This window comes from Nomascus leucogenys, chromosome 5 (genome assembly GCF_006542625.1).
Source record: "Nomascus leucogenys isolate Asia chromosome 5, Asia_NLE_v1, whole genome shotgun sequence".
Lineage (NCBI taxonomy): Eukaryota > Metazoa > Chordata > Mammalia > Primates > Hylobatidae > Nomascus > Nomascus leucogenys.
In genome coordinates this window covers 46310883-46333186 of record NC_044385.1, presented here as the reverse complement: position 1 = coordinate 46333186, position 22304 = coordinate 46310883, and the positions used below count along the sequence as shown (strand labels likewise).

The 22304-nt window shown below is 36.2% G+C and overlaps 1 protein-coding gene across 1 annotated transcript in view; it reads left to right on the top strand.

The window, feature by feature from the left end:
• WDR78 (WD repeat domain 78) overlaps nt 1-22304 on the top strand; it is a 108701-nt gene that overhangs the window by 67520 nt on the left and 18877 nt on the right. The window contains 4 exon segments of the mRNA XM_030812982.1: nt 10181-10375; nt 17172-17374; nt 20046-20132; nt 22019-22170. Coding sequence (XP_030668842.1) covers nt 10181-10375; nt 17172-17374; nt 20046-20132; nt 22019-22170 — 637 coding nt within the window.

The following is a 22304-nucleotide window of genomic DNA, read 5'->3' as shown; positions in this document are numbered from 1 at the left end:
CGTGCCTGGCCAATTTTTGCATTATTTTCATGTGAGATATTGTTCTGTAATTTTCCTTTCTTGTAATGTCTTCATCTGGTTTTGGAGTTAGGGTAATGCTAGCCTAATAAAACAAGTTGGAAAGTATTTTCTCTTCATCTATTTTCTGAAATAGATTGTATAAAAATGATATTTTTACCTTAAGTGTTTGGTAGAATTCACCAGTGAAAGCATGATGCTTTCTATTTTGGAAGGTTATTAATTATTGACTCAGCTTCTTTAATAGATAATAGGCCTCTTCAGATTATCCATTTTTCCTTGAGTGAGTTTTGGTAGTTTCTGCCTTTTGTTCCATTTCAATCTAAGTTATACATTTTGTGGGCAGAAGACCCGGTGCGGTGGCTCACGCCTGTAATCCCAGCACTTTGGGAAGCTGAGGTGGGCGGATCACCTGAGGTTGGGAGTTCAAGACCAGCCTGACCAACATGGAGAAACTCCATCTGTACTAAAAATTCAAAATTAGCCGGGTGTTGTGTTTCATGCCTGTAATCCCAACTATTCGGGAGGCTGAGGCAGGAGAATCGCTTGAACCTGGGAGGCAGAGGTTGTGGGGAGCCAGGATCGTGCCATTGTACTCCAGCCTGGGCAACAAGAGTGAAACTCCATCTCAAAAAAAAAAAAAATTTGTGGGCAGTCTTTAACATTATTACTATTATTCTTTAAATTATACTTTAAGTTCTAGGGTACATGTGCACAACGTGCAGGTTTGTAACATATGTATACATGTGCCAAGTTGGTGTGCTGCACCCATTAACTGATCATTTACATTAGGTATATCTTCTAATGCTATCCCTCCCCACTCCCCTCACCCCACAACAGGCCCCAGTGTGTGATGTTCCCCTTCCTGTGTCCAGGTGTTCTCATTGTTCAATTCCGGCCTATGAGTGAGAACATGCGGTGTTTGTTTTTTTGTCCTTGCAATAGTTTGCTGAGAATGACGGTTTCCAGCTTCATCCATGTCCCTACAAAGGACATGAATTCTCTTAGGTCCATGGAATCAGTAGTGATGACACTTCTTCCGTTTCTCATACTGACAATTTTAAATATTCTTTTTTTCTTGGTTAGCCTGGCTAAAAATTATGGATTTTATTGATATTTTTAAAGAACTAACTTTTGGTTTTATTAATTTTCTCTAATGATTTTTTGTTTTTGATGTCATTGATTTGGAACTTTTCTTTTTTATCTGCTTGCTTTAGGTTTATGTTTATTTTCTTTCTCTAGTGTCCTAAGGTGGAAGCTTATATTACTGATTTTAGATCTTTCTTCTTTTCCAATACATGTATTCAATGTTACAATTTTTCCCTAAGAACTGTTTTTGCTGTACCACACAAATTTTGATAAGTTGTTTTTTCCTTTTCATTTAGTTCAAAATACTTTAAAATTTCATTTGAGGTTTCTTCTTTGACCTATTTGTTATTTATAAATATTTTATTTAATCTACAAATATTTTGGGATTGTCCAACTATCTTTCTGTTATTTAATTCTAGTTTAATTCCTTTGTGTTCTGAGACTATATGTGATTTCTATTCTTTTAAATTTTTCAAAATGTGTTTTATGACCCAGAATATAGTCTATTCACATGGTGAATGCACCATGTGATCTTGAGAAAAATGTTTATTTGTTGATAATGGATTAACTATTTTATAAATGTTATTTAGATTCAGTTGATTGCTGGTGATATTCAAGTATATCTTTGGCCAGGTGCAGTGGCTCACCCTGTAATCCCAGCAATTTGGGAAGCCGAGATGGGCTGATCACCTGAGGTCAGGAGTTCAAGACCAGCCTGGTCAACATGGCAAAACCCCATCTCTACTAAAAATACAAAAATTAGCTGGGTATGGTGGCGGATGCCCTTAGTCCCACCTACTCGGGAGGCTGAGGCAGGAGAATTGCTTGAACCCAGAAGATGGAGATAGCAATGAGCCCAGATCGTGCCATTGCACTCCAGCCTGGGCAACCAAGAGTGACACTCTGTCTCAAAACAACAACAACTACAACAAACCTATATCTTTACTGATTTTCTGTCTGTTGATCTGTTAATTACTGACATAGAGGAGTGTTAAGTCTCTAACTATAATAATGGACTTGTCCTTTCAGCTCTATCAGTGGGGTTTACATATTTTGTAGTCTTGCTTTTTGCACCATAAACATTTAAGATTATTATGTCTTCTTGGAGAATTGACCCATTTTTCATATGTAATGCCCCTCTTTATCTCAGATAATTTTCTTTGCTCTGAAGTCGGCTTCATCTGTAATTAAATATAGCTACTCCAGCTTCTTTGATTAGTGTGTAGATAGTATATCTTTCTCCATTTCTTTAATTTTATTGTATTTGTATCTTTATATTGAAAGCAGACAACATTGTTTTAAAATGTAGGTTTTGTTCTTACTGAGGTATGGTAAAACCAACAAATCAGGAGATGATTGCCATTGCAAAGATAGCTTATTATTATACTCACAGATCTCAGAAGGAGGCATTTCATGCCATGAACTTCATATGTAAGTATCAGAGTTGGTCAGAAGGCAGAGAGAGTGATGGGGAAAACATGGGCAAGAGCCTTTATTGTGGTTACTAGGGAAAGGAATGGTGAGGCAAGGTAGGCAAGTTTAGGATTGGCTAGTTTCAGTAATTGCAGTGGGCTCTGGGGTTTAGCAGATATTCCTACTTGTCTTGTAGCTGGCCCTGGGTAATTAGGGCAAGGGAAACTAGTGACTGAGTGGGAAAGCTTTGTTAAGGAGGCAGTTGGGTTACGGCCTCTGGTTGATTGGTGTGCATATGGAAGGTATGCTATCACGTGGATCCTTTACTATTTTTAGGAATTGGCTAATGCTAGTGGAGGCAGTTCCTCCAGGGTTAGCAAGGCCCCAGGATATCAAAGCATTAAGTACAAAAAGAATTGATATCTTTACTGTGTTGTCTTTCAATCTGTGAACATGGAATGTCTTTCCATTTATTTAGATCTCATTTATTTAGATCTTTGAACTTTTTAAATTTTTATTTTTATTTACATATTTATTTTGAGACAGAGTCTTGCTCTGCCACCCAGGCTGGAGTACAGTGGCGTGATCTTGGCTCACTGCAATATCTGCCTCCTTCCGGTTTCAAGCCATTCTCCTGCCTCAGCTCCCGAATAGCTGGGATTACAGGTGCACACTACCAAGCCCAGCTAATTTTTGTATTCTTAATAGTGATGGGCTTTCACCGTGTTGGCCAGGCTGGTCTCGAACTCCTGATCTCAGATGATCTGCCTGCCTCTGCCTCCCAGTGCTGGGAATACAGGTGTGAGCCACTGCACCCAGCCAAGATCTTCTTCAACCTTTTTAAAATCAGCATTTTGTAGTTTTCAGCATTCAAGCTCTGTACATGTTTTGACAGATTTACACCTAAGTTTTTTTTTAAGCAATTGTACACAGTATTTTGTTTGTTTCGTTTGAGATAGGGTCTTGGTGTGTCACTCAGGCTGGAATGCAGCAGCACAATCATGGCTCACCGCAGGCTCAACCTCCCAGGGTCAAGCAGTTCTCCCACCTCAGCCTCCCAAGTAGCTGGGACTACGGGTGTTTACCACCACACTCAGCTAATTTTAAAATTTTTGTAGACACGAGGTCTCACCATGTTGCCCAGGCTGTTCTCAAACTCCTGAGGTCAACTAATCCTCCTGCCTTGGCCTTACAAAGTGCTGGGGTTACAGGCATGAGCAACTGCACCCAGACAGTATTGTGTTTTTAATTTGGTGTTCACCTGTTTATTGGTAGTATTTAGAAATACAGTAGATTCTTGTATGTTTTTCTTGTATGTGGTGACCTTGCTGAATACACACATCAGTTCTAGGAGTATTTTTGTATTCCTTGGGATTTTCAGCATCCACAGTCATGTCAACTGCATTTAGGGACAGTATCTTTTTTTTTTTTTCTATCTGATCTACACATGCCTTTTATTTCCTTTTTTTGGCTTCATTGCTCTGCTAGAACTTCTATCACTATATTGAATAAGAGTGGTGACAGCAGACATTCTTGCCTTTGTTCTTGATTGTAAGAAACAATTCAGTCTTCCGCCATGAAGTATAATGTTACCAGTAGTTTTTTTGTAAATGATTTTTATCAAATTGAGGGACATCCATATCTTAGTCAGTTTGGGCTGCTGCAACAGAGTACCCTAGGCTTGGGGGGTTTATAAATAACAGAAATTTATTTTTCATGGTTTAGAGGCTACAAGTTCGAGATCAGAGTGCCAGAATGGTTGGGTCCTGGTGTGGGACATTTGTTGGAAATTTGTTTAATATAGTTTCTGCCTTGGCATTCACTGTTAGGTCTGACATAAGTTGTTTGAAACTGTGTTGTACCCCCATCACCTTTAGCCTAGTTAGAACTTCCCTTTGCTGTGTGGTTGTGTGCCATAGAGCCCACTTGTTCCTCATCTCACAGTCCTAAAACTCAATATACCCCACAGCTGCTGACCATGATAAAGCCTAATGGTCAACACTAGAATCATGTGAGTTCCCTGAATCAGGCATGTTTTCTTTAAGCTCGTCAATCCATAAACCTGTGGGAAAGCCTAAGGGGTAATGCCCATGAGGCATAGTTCTGCATGTCTTCTCTCTCACTCCCTTCCTGGTGATTGAATTCTTTGCCTCCTCTGTGCTTCTCATCAGCTTCTTGTTAGGAGAATAATAACCAATAATTTCTCTGAGACCTGTAATACGTTTTTGATGTTTTGTGCATTTTGGTTTCACTTCCTCATGGTGTCTCACCTGACCAACATACCTGAATTTACCATTCCTCCTGGTCAGGGCCCTTCTAGAGAGTAGCTATCTTGGCCTATAGCTACTTGACTGAGAGAGCTCAAGACCAAATTAGAAAGAAGTTATAACAATAAAAATCATAACAGCCATCTTCCATGTTGCAGATTGCTAACTTCTTGTATCCTTACATGGCAGACACAGAGCAAAAGAGCTCTCTGGGGGTATCTTTTTCAGGACACTAATCTCATTCATGAGGGCTCCACTCTCATGACTTAATTATCTCCCAAAGGTCCTACCTCCTAATCGCCATTACATTGGGGGTTAGAATTTCAACACACAAGTTTCTAGGGACACAATCATTCTGTCCATCACACCCTGCTTGTTTCTATTTTTCTGAGAGATTTTTTTTTTTCATAAATGGTTGATTTGTCAAGTGATTTTTCTGCATTGATTGATATGATCATTTGATTTTTTTTCATTGGCCTAAACGTATGGATTACTTTGATTGATTTTTTAATATTGAAGAACTCTTTTATCCTAGAATAAACTTCAATTGGTCGTCCTGTATAATAATTCTTTTTATATATTGCTGAATTCTGTGTTGTAATATTTTGCTAAGGATTTTTATGTTGATGTTGATGAGAGATATTGATTTGTAGCTTTCTTTTTTGCACTTTATCTCACTTTATTATAATAGTTTCATAAAATGAATGAGCAAGTATTCTTTCCTTTTCTATTTTTGGAAAAGTTTATGTAGAATTAGTGACAATTCTTCTTTAAGTTTCTGGTTAAATTCTTTAGTGAAACCATCCATGCTTGGTGATTTTTTGTGGGTGAGTTTTTTAAATTACACATTTAATTTTCTTAATATTCAAATTATATTATTAATAGTATAATATAATTTGTAATAGTAGTTTTTAAGTAATTGGTTTATTTTATCTAAGTTTTGAGATTTATGTGATGTAGGGTTGTTTGTTATTATCACTTTGATGTCTGTAGGATCTGTAGTATCTACTATTTTACTCCTGATTTTGGTAATTTATTTTTTCTCTCTTTTTGTCTTTGTCAGTCTGCTGGAAGATTGTCAATTTTGTTAATCTTGTCAAGGAAGAAATTCTTTATTTCACTGACTTGTTTCTAATTTCATTTACTTCTCTTCTATTTTCTTCCTTCTCATTGCTTTAAGTTTATTTCGCTCTTTTTTCTCTTCTTTATTTTCAAATTGGGAACTTAGATTATTGACTTGACTTTCCTTCTTTTCTAATGCATACGTTTAATGCTGTAAATTTTCCTGTCAGTGCTGCTTTATCTGTATCCCACACATTTTGATATGTTGTGTTTTATTTTCATTATTAAATACATTTTTTATTTCCCTTGAGACTTCCCCTTTGACACAGATTATTTAGAGCATTTTGTTTTTTTAAGATTCTAAGTGTTTGGAGATCTTCCTGTTATCTTTCCATTATTGATTTCTAGCTTGATTCCACTGTAATTGGAGAAGACACTATGATTTCTCTTCTTGTAATACACTATGATTTCTCTTCTTTTAAATTTGTCAAGGTTTGTTATATGGCCTGGGATGTGTATTCTGCTGTTATTAGGTGGAATATTATATAAACGTTAGTTACATCTTTTTAGTTGATGATGTTGTTGAGTTCATATATACCCTTGCTGATTTTCTGTCTCTTTATTCCATCAAAATTTTATGTAACCATTATTTCTCTTTTCAGTTCTAATAATTTTTATTTTACATATTTTATAGCCTTGTTTTTTTGCATAAACATTAATTATTGCTATGTCTTCTTGGTACAATGATAACATAATGTTGCTATATATCCCTGGTAATTTTCTTTGTTCTGAAGTCAACTTTATATAATATTGATATAGCTCCTCCTGCTTTCTTTTGGTTAATGTTTGCCTGCTATATCTTTTTTTATTTGTTTACTTTCAACCTATCTACATTGTATATTTGAAATAAATTTATTGTAGACATCATATGTTTGAGTCATGTTTTTAATCCAATTTTTTTTTGCCAGTGTTTATCTCTAAATTGGTATATGTAGACCATTTGCATTTAATTTTTTATTGGCATGTTAGCCCTTAAGTCTGCTGTTCTTTTCTGCTTATTCTATCTTATCTATCTTATATTTCGCTCTTATCTTCTTCCTGCTTTCTTGTTGCTTTTTCAAACATTTTTTTTTACCATTCTGCTTTAATTTACCTGTCGTGTTTTGAGTTTATTTATGTGCAGCTTTTTTATTATTTAATTTACATATTCCATTATGCATACACAATAGTTCATAGATGTTGACATTTTACCAGTTCAAGTAAAGTGTAGAAACCTTACCTCCCTTTAGATTCCACCCCCATTTATATTTGCCTTAAATATTTCTCCTAAGTATTTGGAAAGATATTTAGATATATAAACATTTAATATTTAGACATTTAAAACTATATCAGACAATGTAATAATTTTTGCTTCAACTGTCAAATGTAATTAAGAAAACTCAAAAGAATAAGAAGTATATTCTATTTATTCTTATTTTCTCTCTTCCCATTGTTCTTTTTTCCTTTCATATGTTCTAAAATTCCTTTCTCATTTTCTTCCTGTTTAGAGAACTGCCTTTAGCCATTCTTTAGGGAAGACTTTTTTTTTTTTGAGACAAATTCTTAGTATTCCTTCATCTGAGAATACAATATCTTAATTTCCTCTTTATTCCTATAGGATAATTCACTGGGTATAGAATTATTCCCATAGGAAAATTCACTGGGTATGGAATTCTGCATTGACCATTCTTTCCACTCAGAACCCAGAAAATGTGTGCCACTTTTTTCTGGCCTCTAGGGTTTCTAATGAGAAATCTGCTGCTATTCAAAGTATTTTCCCCCTAAAGATAAGGTGTCATTTCTCTCTTGCTGCTTTCTAGATTTTTTTTTTTTTTTTTGGCCTTCTGTTTTTAGAAATTTTAGTATGGTGTGTCTTGGTGTGCATTTCTTTGAGTTTATCTTCATTGTGATTTATTCATTTGTTGAATATGTTTGCTGTTGTCCTTTGGCAAATTTTGGAAATTTTCAGCTATTATTTCTTTAAGTACCTTTTCAGGCTCACTCCGTTTCTCCAATTCTCGGATGATAGTGATGTGAATGGTACATATGTTGTTATGGTTGCAGAAGTTCTTGAGACTCTTCATTTTTTTCAGACTTTTCTGTCTGTTTTAAATATTGGGTTATTTCCATTGTTCTCTCTTCCAGTTTACTGATTTATTTTTCTTCCATTCTGCTGTTGAGCCCATCCATTGAGTTTTAAATTTTAGTTATGTTTTTCACTCCTAAAATTTCCATTTGGTTTTTCTTTTCATTTGGTAAGACTTTCTATTCATTAGCTAAGACTTTCTATTCCTTTGATGATACTATTTTTTCATTTATTTCAAGTGTGTTCATAAATACTTGTTGAAGGATTTTTATGATGTTTGCTTTAAACTCTTTGTCAGATAATTCTAACATTGATGTTGGTGTATAGGGACTTTTTTCCATTCAAGTTAAGATTTTCGTGGTTCTTGGTATTATGAGTGACTTTCATTTGAAACCTGGACATTTGGGGTATTGTAAAAGTCTGGATCTTTCCTGAACTTCCATTTTTGCAGGCTTTGTTTGACACCGTTCTGGCAGGGGAAAGTGGGATTCACTGCCTGATTATTTCCAGGTGAGAGTAGAAGTCTATATTCGCCACTTGACCTCCAATGACATCAGGGGAAGTGGTGTCTTCATTACCATGGGGCAGTGATAGGAGCTCCGGTTTCCATTAACAACACCATGGCTAGGAGGTATAAGAATGCTTCATTAGTGCTACACATGTGGCCTACACTGACACAACAGAGTGGAGGTTGTTCTCATTACTGCTGGGGAGTGATAAAAGTTTTGACTCTTCACCAGTCCAACTCTGACTACTCCAATGGGAAGAGGGAGGTATACTTTGTTACTACTGGATAGGTTGGAATTCCAGGATCCCCAGATGGTCTCCACTGACACTGTAGGAAGGGGACCACTGTCATTATGTTTGGTAGGGATGAAAGTCCTGCCTGCCTGCTGGGCCTTCTCTGACACCATACACAGTGAAAGGTCAGGGATTTGGGATGCCTTGTTACAGCCTAGTGAGGGTGGAAGACTAGGCTCCCACTTGGCCTTTGTCACATGGGTGGGGCTACAATTTTTTCTGTGCTTGGCTGGAGTAGAATGGCTGCCATCTAAAAGCTTTCTTTCTTTCAAGGCTGTGCTTTTCCTCATCCTTTGGCTAAAGAGAGGAGGCTTCTTTTCAGGATTTTTCTTGCCTGTGCCCATCAGTGTTCCCAGGTTGTTGACTTCTTCAGCTGCATATCTGGAATATATATATACCCATTCCTTCTCTTCACCTTTCAAAGACTGCTTATGTTTGTTGTTTTCTAAAATTTCCAGTGTTTTTAGTTGAATTTAGCAGGAGGAATAGGGAAAAATATGCTCCCTCTATCTATAAAGATAAAGAAGCAAGAGTTTCCTCCATTCTGTTTTTAAAATAAGAGTTTACTAAGTAATGCGGTAGGCAGAATAATAGTCCCGGAAATTTGTGCACACCCCAATCCCTGAAACCAGTGAATGTGTTACCTAACATGGCAAAAGAGATTTTTCTGGATGTGATTACAATGGGGATCTTCAGATGGAGAGATTATCCTGGATAATCTTATTGGGCCCAGTCTAATCACATGGGGTACTAAAAAGTAAAAGACCTTTTCCAGCTGTGGTCTGGGAGAGAGATGCGATGACAGAAGGTCAGCGGGAATGCAATCAATGTTGCTGTCTTTGAAGATGAAGGAAAGGTTGTGGTGGCCACCAGAAACTGAAAAAATCAGGGAAACAAATTCTCCTTTAGAACCTTCAGAAAGGAACAAAGCCCTATCAACTTCTTGGTTTTAGCTCAGTGACATCTGTTAGGCCTCTAATCTACTGAACTGTAAGATAAATTTGCATTGTTTTAAGCCACTGTGATTTGTTACAGCAGCAATAGAAAACTTAATACAATAGTATAGTATTTCTATATAGCAATAATCAAATCAGACCTTTTTCTGAAGACTGATCATCTTATTTCAACTTGAATTTTAAAAGAATAAAGACAAAAATTACCTCTGGAGGTTATCATTGCCTATCTTCTGAAAAATAGTGCAGTTTTTGATGGTTAAGAATTCCAAAATGAGATATGTGCATCTTTCATGTGCTTGGTACATAAGATATTCAATAAATGTCTGTTAAAGTTGTTGGAAACTGGAAGAAAATAAATACAAATGATGAAATGTCATTTTTAAAATCTTTAGAATGTATGAACCATCCATTTGAATATTTTATCATTGTATCATGTTTGTATTTTGTAGATAGTGAAACTAGTTCTCTAATGGACATAGAAAATGTAATTCTGGCAAAAATCCATGAAGATGAGGAAGACCACTCAGATGCAATATTAAAATCTGACAAATTTCATCAGGACTTATTTTTTATGGAACGAGTTCTAATGGAAAATATATTTCAGCCAAAACTTGCCGCTTATCGTCAGCTTCCTGTTTTAAAAGGTATTTAAAAAAATAAACATGTTTAGACTGGGTGCAGTTGCTTATGCTTATAATCCCAGTACTTCAGGAGGCTGAGGAAGAGGATTGCTTGGGCCCAGGAGTTCAAGGTTGTAGCAAGCTATGATCATGCCACTGCACTCCAGCCTTGGTCACAGAGCAAGACCTTGTCTCTTAAAAAAAGAAAAAGAAGATATCATGTTCAGACAACCTCAAATAATTTTTAAAATGTAAGGGTTTTAGTATATATTTCTAAATGTAATCTCCAGGTTGAGTTATCATTATCAGGGGACATGTTTCTAAAGCTTTCAGCACTAAATGCGTGAGTAGCGCTAGAGTCCAGACTAGGATGCCCACAGAAGCAGATTGTCTCAGATTCAAAACTTCCTAAGCATCTATAGCTCTTTGTTCTCCCTTATTCCTGCATTCAATTACTTATTCATTTTCACAATATCTCTCATATTCAACCTCTTCTTTTCCATTGTCGTTGTTACTTTCTAAGTTCTTACTTTTATTACTACTCCCAAATCTATTGCAGGAGCACTCTTCCCATTCTCATTGCTACAAATCCCATCTCATATGATCACAGAATGTTTTAAAGGATTTTAGAGATTATCTTAATCAACCTTTAATCATGTATTAAAAAATACGTGAATGAAGAAAATGAAGGCTACAGAAACTTTGTGAGGTTAATAGTAAATGGAAAAGCTAGGCATTCAACCAAGGTCTTTTGATCTCAAGTTCCAGTTCTCTTTCTACTTTATCAGCCCACTTTGCTGATGTATCCTAAACCACTCAAAAAACCTTCAATGCCTTCCCATTGCCTAGAATAAATTACAAAGCTCAAAGTGTATCATTCAAAAGATACCTACAATATGGCCACAGATTGCTTTGTATTATCATATTGCTTTGGAGACTCTAAAAGTTAGCTATATTTAGACTTATCTGGTAATCCTCAAATAGAACCTACGTTTTCCTGCGTTAGTACTTTTAGTTGGAATTTGCTTGACAGTCTACCCTTATCCCCACCCCATGTTTGCTTATTGTATTCCCAGCTTTCAAATATAGATTAAGGAAACTTCCTTTATGAAATTTATCTTGATTCTTCAAGTCAAAATTAATCTATATGGTTATATTTAAAAAGAAAAAGGTTACAGAATAGTATGTGTGACAAATGGTTGTAAATCTTTTTGCCTGCATGCATCTAGAAGAATATTGAAAAACTGTGTTCCTTCTCTCATATTAGGTTGATATTTAAAGATTTTTATCACTTATATATATAGATTTTTCATCCTATATTTAAAGAGTTGTAAGGTTGCAATTCACATAGTACTGTATATATTGACGTTTACAAAACAAAATGTAAATGTAACAATGTAAATGTTACTGTTGGCACATCACTTCTTTCGACACATCTAAGAAATAAAAATACCATAGCAAATGTTTTATTGAGGTAACATTTATATACGATGAAATATATATATTAAATTGTATGTAAAAATACATTTTGAAAATGTATAAACCAGAGTTACCAATACCCTAATCAAGACAGAGGACGTATCTATTAACCCTAAGAGTTACCTTGTGCTGTTTTCCAAGTAAACCTTAACCCCACCCCCCAACTCCCACCACACACACACACAGGCATTGCTCTGATTTCTGTCAATATAGATTAACTTTCCCTATTCTGGTATGTCATATAATACAAGTGGGTTCATAAAGTAAGTATTCTTTTGAGTCTGACTTCTTGCATTCAATATTAATGTTTTTGAGATTTCGTAGGTTGATGCGTGTATAAGTAGTTCATTTTTTTCCCAGTAATGCTCTAGTATATGAATATACCATAATGATTTGTTTACCCATTCACACATTGAGGGACACTTGCATATTTTCAGTCTGGGGATATTAAGAGTAAAGCTGGTACAAACATTTTTGTGTGAGCCTTTTGGTAAATGGATGTTTTAATTTTTCTTGTGAAAATACCTGCAAATGGGATTATTGGATTATTGGGTAGATGTTTAACTTTTTAAGAAACAGTGAAATACTTTTCCAAACTTTTTAAGAAACAGTGAAATACATTCCCACAACAATGTATAAGAGTCTCAGTTGCTCCACATTCTTTATAACATCTGATGTTGACAATCCTTTTAGTGTTGTTCTAAAAACTGAGTTCTTGTTTATGTGGTTTATTTTGGTCACTTGAATATCTTCTGTTTACTGTTTGGTCAAGTCTCTTACCAGTTTTAAAATTGAGTTGCCTTTTTTTTATTTTTTTTTTTTTTTTTTTTTTTTTTTGAGATGGAGTTTTGCTCTGTCACCCAGGCTGGAATGCAAAGGCACAATCTTGGCTCACTGCAACTTCCACCTCCTGGGTTCCAGTGATTCCTATCTCAGCCTCCCAAATAGCTGGGATTACAGGCGCCCACCACCACACCCGGCCAATTTTTATAGTTTAGTAGAGACCGGGTTTCACCATGTTGGTCAGGCTGGTCTCGAACTCCTGACCTCAGGTGATCCGCCCTCCTCGGCCTCCCAAAGTGCTGGGATTACAGGGCATGAGCCACCATGCCCAGCCTGAATTGTCTTTTAAAAAATCAAGGTGTAAGAGCTTATTTTTATATACTCTGGATACAAACCCTTTGTCAGTTACATTTTTTGCAAATATTTAAGTCTATGGCTTGCCAATTTATTTTCTTAAAATTTTTTTGATGAGCAGAAGTTTTTTATTTTTGTGAAATCTAATCTGTCAATTTTTTCTTTTGTAATTAATTCTTTCCATGAGTTCTCTAACAAATCTTTGCCTGCCCCAAGTTTGCAAATTTGTACTTCTCAGTTTTCTTATAGAAGCTGCATAGTTTTAGCTTTTATGTTTAGGTCTACTATCTATATTGGATTATTTATTTATTTATTTATTTATTCATGTTTTGAGACAGAGTCTCACTCTCTGGCCCAGACTGGAGTGCGATGACCCTATCTCAGCTCACCACAACCTCCACCTCCCGGGCTCAAGGGATTCTCCCACCTCAGCCTCCCTAGTAGCTGGGATTACAGGTGCACGCCACTACCACCTGGCTAATTTTTGTATTTTTAGTAGATATGAGGTTTCACCATGTTGGTCAGGCTGGTCTTGAACTCCTGACCTCAAATGATCCACCCGCCTCATCCTCCCAAAGTGCTGGGATTACAGGCGTGAGCCACTGCACCTGGCCTATTTTTATTTTTAATAAATTTATTGTGTATATTTAAGGTATATAACATGATGTTTTAAGATAAATATATATAGTAAAAAGATCATTACAGTGAAGCACATTAACATATCTATCATGTTATCTATTTTGAATTAATTTTTTTTATGAATGGACTAAGGTAAGGTTTAAAGATTTGTTTTTTTTTTTTTTTTGAATCTCCAGTTGTTTCCGCACCATTTTAAATAAGAGTTGTTCCCACTCTGGGATTATGGGCATGAGCCACTGTTCCTGGCTCCTTTTCTAGTTTCTTAAAATGGAAAACTGGATCACTGATTTCACATTTTTTTCTTGTCTAATATAGGTATTTAATATTTCAAGACTTAGTATAAAGCTATCATGGTCAAGACAGCATGCTATTGGCAAGAGAATAAACAAAAATATAGAATAGAACAGAATAGAGAACCTAGTAATAGGTCTGCCAAAATATAGTCAGCTGATCTTTGACAAAAGAAGAAAGGCAATACAATAGAAAAAAGATAGTCTTTCAACAAATGGTACTAAATACGAACCTAGACATAGACTTTATACCTGTCACAAAAATTAAATGGATCATAGACCTGAATGTAAAATGCAAAACTATAAAACTCCTAGAAGATAACATGGGAGAAACACTAGATGACCTTGGGTCTTACAGTGACTTTTAAAATACAACACCAAATGCATGATCCATTGAGAGACATAATTGATAAGCTGGGCCTCATTAAAATTAAAAACTTCTGCTCTGCAAAAGACACTGTGAAGAGAATAAGAAGACAAGTCACACACTGAAGATAATATTTTCCAAAGACATTTCTGATAAATTACTATTATCCAAAATACACAAAGAACTCTTAAAACCCAACAGTAAGAAAATAAACAACATGATTAAAAATGGGTAAAAGACCTGAAGAGATACCTCACTGAAGAAAATACACACATGCCAAAGTAGCATACAAAAAGATACTCAACATGATATTATTATTTTCTCTTCTTGTTCTTGTTCTTCTTCATCCTCCTCCTCCTCCCCCCACCCCCCGCCTTTTTTTTTTGAGACAGAGTCTTGCTTTGTCACCCAGGCTGGAGTACAGTGGCACAATCACGGCTCATTGTAGCCTCAGCTTCCCTGGCTCAAGCGATCGATCCTCCTGCCTCAGCCTCCCGGGTAGCTAAGACCACAGGCATGCACCACCACACCCAGCTAATTTTTAAAAATGTTCTGTAGAGATGAGGTCTCGCTTTGTTGCCCAGGCTGGTCTTAAACTCCTGAACTCAAGCTACCCTCCCACCTTGGCCTCCCAAAGTGCTGGGATTACAGGTGTGAGCCACTACACCTGATCTTTCAATATCAGATTTCATTAGGGAATTGCAAATTAAAACAACAATGAGGTGTCACTACACACTTAATTAAAATGGGCAAATCCAAAACACTGACAGCACTCAAAGCTGGTGGAGATGTGGAGCAACAAGAAGTCTCATTCATGCTGATGGGAGTGCACAATGGTATATCCACTTTGGAAGACTGTTTGGCACTTTCTTACAAAGCTAAACATACTCTTGTCTGGGCATGGTAGCTCATGCCTGTAATCCCAGCACTTTGGGAGGCTGAGGTGGGCAGGCCACTTGAGGACAGGAGTTCGAGACCAGCCTGGCCAACATAGTGAAACCCTGGCTCTACTAAAAATACAAAAAATTAGCTGGGTATGGTGGCAGGTGCCTGTAGTCCCAGCTACTTATTGGGCTGAGGCATGAGAATTGCTTGAACCCAGGAGGTAGAGGTTGCAGTGAGTCACGATGGTGCCGCTGCACTCCAACCAGGACAACAGAGTGAGACTCCGTCTTCAAAAACAAAACAAAACAAACAAAAAAGGCTAAACATACTCTTACCATATGATTTAGTAATCACTCCTGTTGATTAACTAAATGAGCTGAAAACTGTGTCCACACCAAACCTGCACATGGGTATTTATAGCAGTTTTACTCATAATTGCCCCAACTTAGAAGCAACCAAGATGCCTTTCAGTAGGTGAATGGATAAATGAACTATGATACATCAAGACAATGGAATATTATTCATCACTAAGTTATCAAGCCAGCAGCAGACCTGGAGTAAATTTGAATGCATGTTACTCTGCAAATGAAGCCAATTCGAAAGGCTGTGTGATTCCAACCATATGACATTTTGGGAAAAGGCAAAATATGGAGACAGTAAAATGATCAGTAGTTTCCAGGGACAAGAGACCAGAGAGGGATGAACAGGAAGAACACAGAAGATTTTTAGGGCAGTGAAACTATTCCGTATGGTACTACAATGGCAGATACGTGTCATTATACACGTTTGTCAAAGCTTATAGAATATACAATACCACGAGTGAACCCTAAAATTTAAAATGTAAAACTATGGACTTTGAATTGATAACGATAGTAAACCAGAAGCCGTAGCACATTCTTGGAGGGACTTCAGAGATTACTGCCACTGTCAAGGACTTGAAATATGCAGGGATGTTGATAACCACCACATTTCTCATTCAACTCACGTATGTGGCATGTGTAGAAAACAGATGGATCTTGGCCAAGTGCAGTGGCTCATGTCTGTAATCACAGCACTTTGGGAGGCTGAGACATGAGGATTGCTTGAGGCCAGGAGTTCAAGACCAGCCTGGGAAATATAGTAAGACCCCCGCCCCCCCATCTCTAAAAAATAAAAATAAATAAAATTAAAAACAGATGGATCTTGGAGAATGACAGTGGATTATTATTATAAACTTAACCAGGTGGTGACTCCAATTGCAGCTATTGTTCCATAAGACATTCATTAAGGAAATTAAGACGTCTCCCTTGTACCTGGTGCATAGCTATTGACAAGGCAAATGCTTTTTTTTTTCTGCAATGTCTATTGGTAAAAAACAACCAGAAGCCATTTACTTTTAGATGGTCAGGCCAGCAATATACCTTCACTGTCCTACTTCAGGGGTATATCAATTCTTTAGCCCTGTATCGTAATTTAGTCTGCAGGGCTCTTTCCCTTCAACAAGGTAACACACTAGCACTTTAAATGGATGATATGCTGTTTGAACTTAGTAAACAAGAAGCAGGCTTCAGTAAGAAATTTTCCTGTCAGAGGGTGGGAAGTAAATCTGACAAAATTTCAGGGGACTTCTACCTCAATGAAGTTTCTGGGTGTCCTGTGTGTGTGGTGTGGGATATGTTAAGCTGTATCTTCTAAGGTGAAGGATAAGTTGTTGTACCTGGCACCTTTTACAACCAAAAAGAAGCACAATGCCTAGTGAGTCTCTACATTTTAGAGACAACATATTTATCATTTGGATGTGCTGCACTGGCCCATTTACCGAGTAAACAGAAAAGCTGCTGGCTTTGAGTTGGAACCCAGAACAGCGGAAGACTCTGCCACAGGTCCAGGCCGCCCTTCATGGTGCCCTGCCACTTGCACCATATGATCCAGCAGATCTGATGGTGCTTGAAGTGTCAGTGGTGGGTAGATATGCTGTTTGGAGCCTTTGGCAGGTCCCTGTAGATGTAGAGGACAATGATCTTTTTATTTGATTAAACTTTAGAACCTGAACCTGAAGAGCCTGAAGATGTTTTAGAAAGTGCAAAACATGAAGAGGTAGAGGAAGAATCTAAGAAGGAGGAGGAAGAAGAAATACATGCAGAAGAATCAACAATACCTGCCAACATGGAACGACTTTGGTCTTTTTCCTGTGACTTAACCAAAGGCCTCAATGTGAGCAGCCTTGCCTGGAATAAAGCAAATCCAGTAAGTTATCAAACATTTGAACAATTCTGTTTCTAGCATTGAAGGGAAATTATCAAGTTCGAATAATGAAGAATTGTTTTCCTTAGATATGGGACAAGGAATTTAAATTGACCATAACTTTGAGTTTTAGAATGCCCCTAAAATAAGTTCCAGTTTAAAAAGGGGGAAATGCAAATAGTTACGAAATAATGTTTCTCTCCTTTAATATAGTAAACATTTAATATGTAAAACATTACCATTTTTATTTTAGGGGATCTACTTGGGACATGGCATTCTCTGAATTCATGTTAGATATGGATAAGTAAACTATAAGATTGGTAGATTTATTTAATGTATACCAAAACTCATGTGCCCAAATTTATGTTAGCCTCAAAGTAGTCATATTTGGAAGTGTATACTTAATCTAGTGACCCTACAAGTGTGCAAAATAATCTTGAGATTCCTTAAAATACTGTTACCACCGATATTAGCAAGTGCTTAAACAGCACTTAGTATGTAGCAAGCACTATTGTGTTTTAACTGTACTAACACAACAACACTATGAATTAGATACTATTATTTTTCTCATTATGTTGAAAGGAAACTGAAGCACAAAAAGCATAAATAATTTGCCCAAAGTCACACAACTAGTAGGTGAAACAGCCAGAATTCAGATGCAAACATCTGGCTCCATAGTTCTTGCTCTTAACTGCTGCACTGACAAAAGTCATCTTGAGGCAAATAAGATGAATTTTCAAGGTGGAGAATTATATGTTTGATTGTAAAAAAGAGATAATTATAGAGTAATTAGACTAATTTTCTTCTGGTGTTTATAAACTGGTTCTGAAGATATTTCCCAGTTAACAATTCCAACAATTTTTCAGGTAATGGCAGTATCTTTGATATAAATTTTTATATCGTTGAAGCAGTCAAAACCAATTTATTTAAATTATATTATATTTTGTATGTTTAAGAATTAGCCTTATTATTTTATTGCCACACCTTATCAGGTGCTATGTGCAAACATGACAGTTGTCATAGTTATTAAAAAACAGAAAGTCTATAATCATTTCCATTGAAACCTAAATAATGCATTATTTTAATTATGTGTATTATTTTGTAACAAAGTAAAGTACTTTTATTATGAATTTATCTTTATAAAACTATATTTGGGATTGTCTTGTCGACTAGTGGAATTAATTTTAATTAATTAAGTTTTTGGAGAGATGGGGGTCTTCTTTTGTTGCTAAGGCTGGTCTTGGACTCCTGGTTTCTAGTGATCCTCCCGCCTTGGCCTCCCAAAGTGCTGGGATTACAGGTGTGAGCTACCATTCCTGTCCTGTAAATACAATTTAATAAATCTGTAATAAAGATATATGAAACATTTTTAGAAACAATATACTAGCATTTTAAAAATTAATGCTTTGCTATGGAGATTAAATTAAATAATTTTGAATGAGCCTAAATACAAACATATTACAGATGGAGTCTATAATGTTTATTAATTCATTGTATAAATATTTATTGAACATTAACTCTGTGCCTGGCACACTGTTAAGGTGCTAGAGATACAGTAGTAATGAAGTTATACGTAGACCCTGCCTATATAATAATTTTGAATGTGCTATGATGAGGAAAATAAATGGTGCTGTGGGGACACATACAGGAAGCTCTTGAATGTTTCTTAGAGAAAGTAATGCCTCTGCAGAGTCTAGAAGAGATAAACAGGGATTTGTCAATGTCAGGGTGAAAGGGTATAGTAGTGAAGACTGTTTTTAAGACAGAGGGAATTGTGGAGAGATTACATTGGCCTGAAAGTAAGGTGGTGATAAGAAAATACAATATTCTAAAATTAAAGGTATTCTGGTTACACAGCAGAGGCTGGATTTGTTCAGTTATTAAGATTTGCCTATTTGTATTTACATATGCATTTCTTGAAATGACCTCCTGTATTAGGTAGCTCATGCTGCCATAACAAAATATTATAGACTGGGTGTCTTAAAGAACAGCAATTTATTTTCTCATAAATCTGGAGGCTGGAAAGTCTAAGATCCAAGGGCTGCTGATTCAGTTTCTGATGAGAGCTCTCTTCCTGGTTTGCAGTGGCTGCCTTTTCACTGTGTCCTCACATGGCAGAGAGAGACCTCTGGTGTGTTTTTCTCTTTTTATAAAGTCACCAGTCCTGTCACATTAGGACCCCATCCTTATAATCTCATTTAACCTGAGATTCCTCCTAAAACCCCTATCTCCACATACAATCATATTGGAGGTTAGGCCTTCAACATATGAATTTTAAGGGGACACAATTCAATCTATGGCAGCTACCTTTAACTTAAGTGTCCTTTATTTTACATTTGAAATAATTGTCATCCTCAAAAACTCAAAATATATTATAACCTATTAATACAATCTCAGAAGACGACCTCAATATGTAAAAGAACTTGTTAGCAATTGGTTATTTTTAGGTGCTTATCTTTCTGTCTGCAAATGGGAAGCATTATACTGATTAATTTTTTTGCTTAGGAATATGGAGGTATAGAGTAAAAACAGATGGTGTACTGGCATTTTTTCCTCTCAGTTGAAATGTCTTCCTACTATTTTTAACACAGCTCATTAATATATATCTTTATACATTTACCAATATTTTAATGCTATCTTCTCTTATTTTTAAATGTATTTTTCTGGTTTTCAGGATCTTTTGGCTGTTGGCTATGGGCACTTTGGGTTTAAAGAGCAAAAAAGAGGATTGGCTTGCTGCTGGTCAATAAAGAATCCCATGGTAACCCAAACAAGAATAATAAGCATTTTTATCTGGCTGTTGACAAAATTCTTGTAAAGTATATAATTACGTGTAATAAATAAAGTCTAGAAAATTTTATCAATCGAGACTATTTTCTTTGGTTTAACTTCATAGCAATTAAAATTTGTTCTTGTTGACATAGGGTAAAGATAATTCATTTATTAATTCATTCAGTAAATATTTATTGAATGTGTACTATTTGCTGTTATATATGATGATGAAGAGTTGAACCATTATTGATTTTCACAGCTAATTATAAAGAAAAAATTAATCTTAAATGAAAATCCTTTGAAAATTATGTTTTTTTTTTTTTTTTTGAGACAGAGTCTTGCATTGTCGCCCAGGCTGGAGTGCAGTGGCGCAATCTCGACTCACTGCAAATTCTGCCTCCCGGGTTCAAGCGATTCTCCTGCCGCAGCCTCCTGAGTAGCTGGGACTACAGGTGCGCACCACCCCACCCAGCTAATTTTTGTATTTTTAATAGAGACGGGGTTTCACAATGTTAGCCAGGGTGGTCTTGATCTCTTGACCTCGTGATCCGCCCACCTCAGCCTCCCAAAGTGCTGAGATTACAGGCATGAGCCACTGGCACCCAGCTGAAAATTATGTTTTTTAAATACCTGGTTGTTTCTTAATATATGAACACCTCCTTATCACCTGACTGTTATTCTTAACAGATATAAAATAGATTTATATAACCTTCTTACTGTCATACATTTCTGAAAGAGAATGAATATAAAGAATCATAGTAGTAATTTTGCTAAAGAGCCCTAGTCAATCTGTCACTTTAAAGTTTTACATTTAGTTTAAATTCACAACTGAAATGCAAAGTGGAAAACTTAGAGAAGGGCCAGAAGAGCATATAAAAATGACTAAAATTTTTATAAATAGCTCTAGTCTGTAATATCTGTAACAGTGTTTGAATAAACAGCGATATGTCATATAGATCTGGGTTTATATAGCATAAAAGAAAAGAAGCAATTTTAAATGTGGAGGGATTGACATTGGATTCATCATCAGTAGTCTGTCTTCTTTTTTATGTAGGTGGTTAAAAACAGGAAAGGATTTAAATTAGACATTCAAACAAAACAAACTCTTCATGGGGTTGTAGAACAGAGTAACTTGGGGAGTTTTGGAACTTTTTCTGTTCATTCTTTAGATAACCCAGGCATCTGAAACAAATACTAGAAGACAGGAATATGTGCTAGATGATTAGTTTTTTGTTCCCATAAGAAGGTAGACATGTGATGGTAATACTAATCCTGCTGAAAGATTACCAAAATATAATTATTGTAGAAGGCTGTGCTGTACTTCCCTTCCTACTTTCCTCCCTCCCTTCCTTCCTTCCTTCCTTCCTTCTTCCTTCCTTCCTTCCTTCCTTCTTCCTTCTTCCTTCCTTCCCTCCTTCTTCCTTCTTCCTTCCTTCCCTCCCTCCCTCCCTCCCTCCTTTCTTTCTTTCTCTTTTCTCTTTCTTTCTTTCTTTTTCTTTCTTTCTCTCTTCCTTTCTTTTCTTTCTTGAGGTGGGGGTCTTGTTATGTTGCCCAGGTTGGTCCCAAACTGCTGGTCTCAAGTGATCCTCCCACCTCAGCCTCCCTAGTAGCTAGGATTCCAGGAGTGAGCCCCCATGCCCAACACTCTATTTCTTAAAGCCATGGAGTGCTGAGGATTCATACTTGTATCAAAGGAAATGACCAAGTGAGGTTTTATTATTTTCTATACTGGAAATTAGGAAGACAGAAGTAACTGAATGTGGGCTAACTCTGCTCACATACCCACTGCCACCAAACTAAATCTCAGCCACCATTATATTCTGCCTTACTGTGGTCTACAAAAACAAATTGAAAATGTAATTTTTTAAAATTTAGTGGCCAGAACGTATTTATCAGAGTCCATATGGAGTTACTGCTGTGGATTTTTCAATTGGAGCACCTAACCTTTTAGCAGTTGGCTACTACAATGGCACAATTGCAATTTACAATGTACAGAGCAACAGTAATGTTCCAGTTCTGGATAGTAGGTAAGAATCTGAGAATTAGATAAATGTATAATACATGCTTTTTCAGAAGGATTTACTCTAATGTTATTTAGTTTTGAGTAAATATTTATGTTGTTACTGTGAGTGATACCATTATTTTTGAAACATTTAATAAT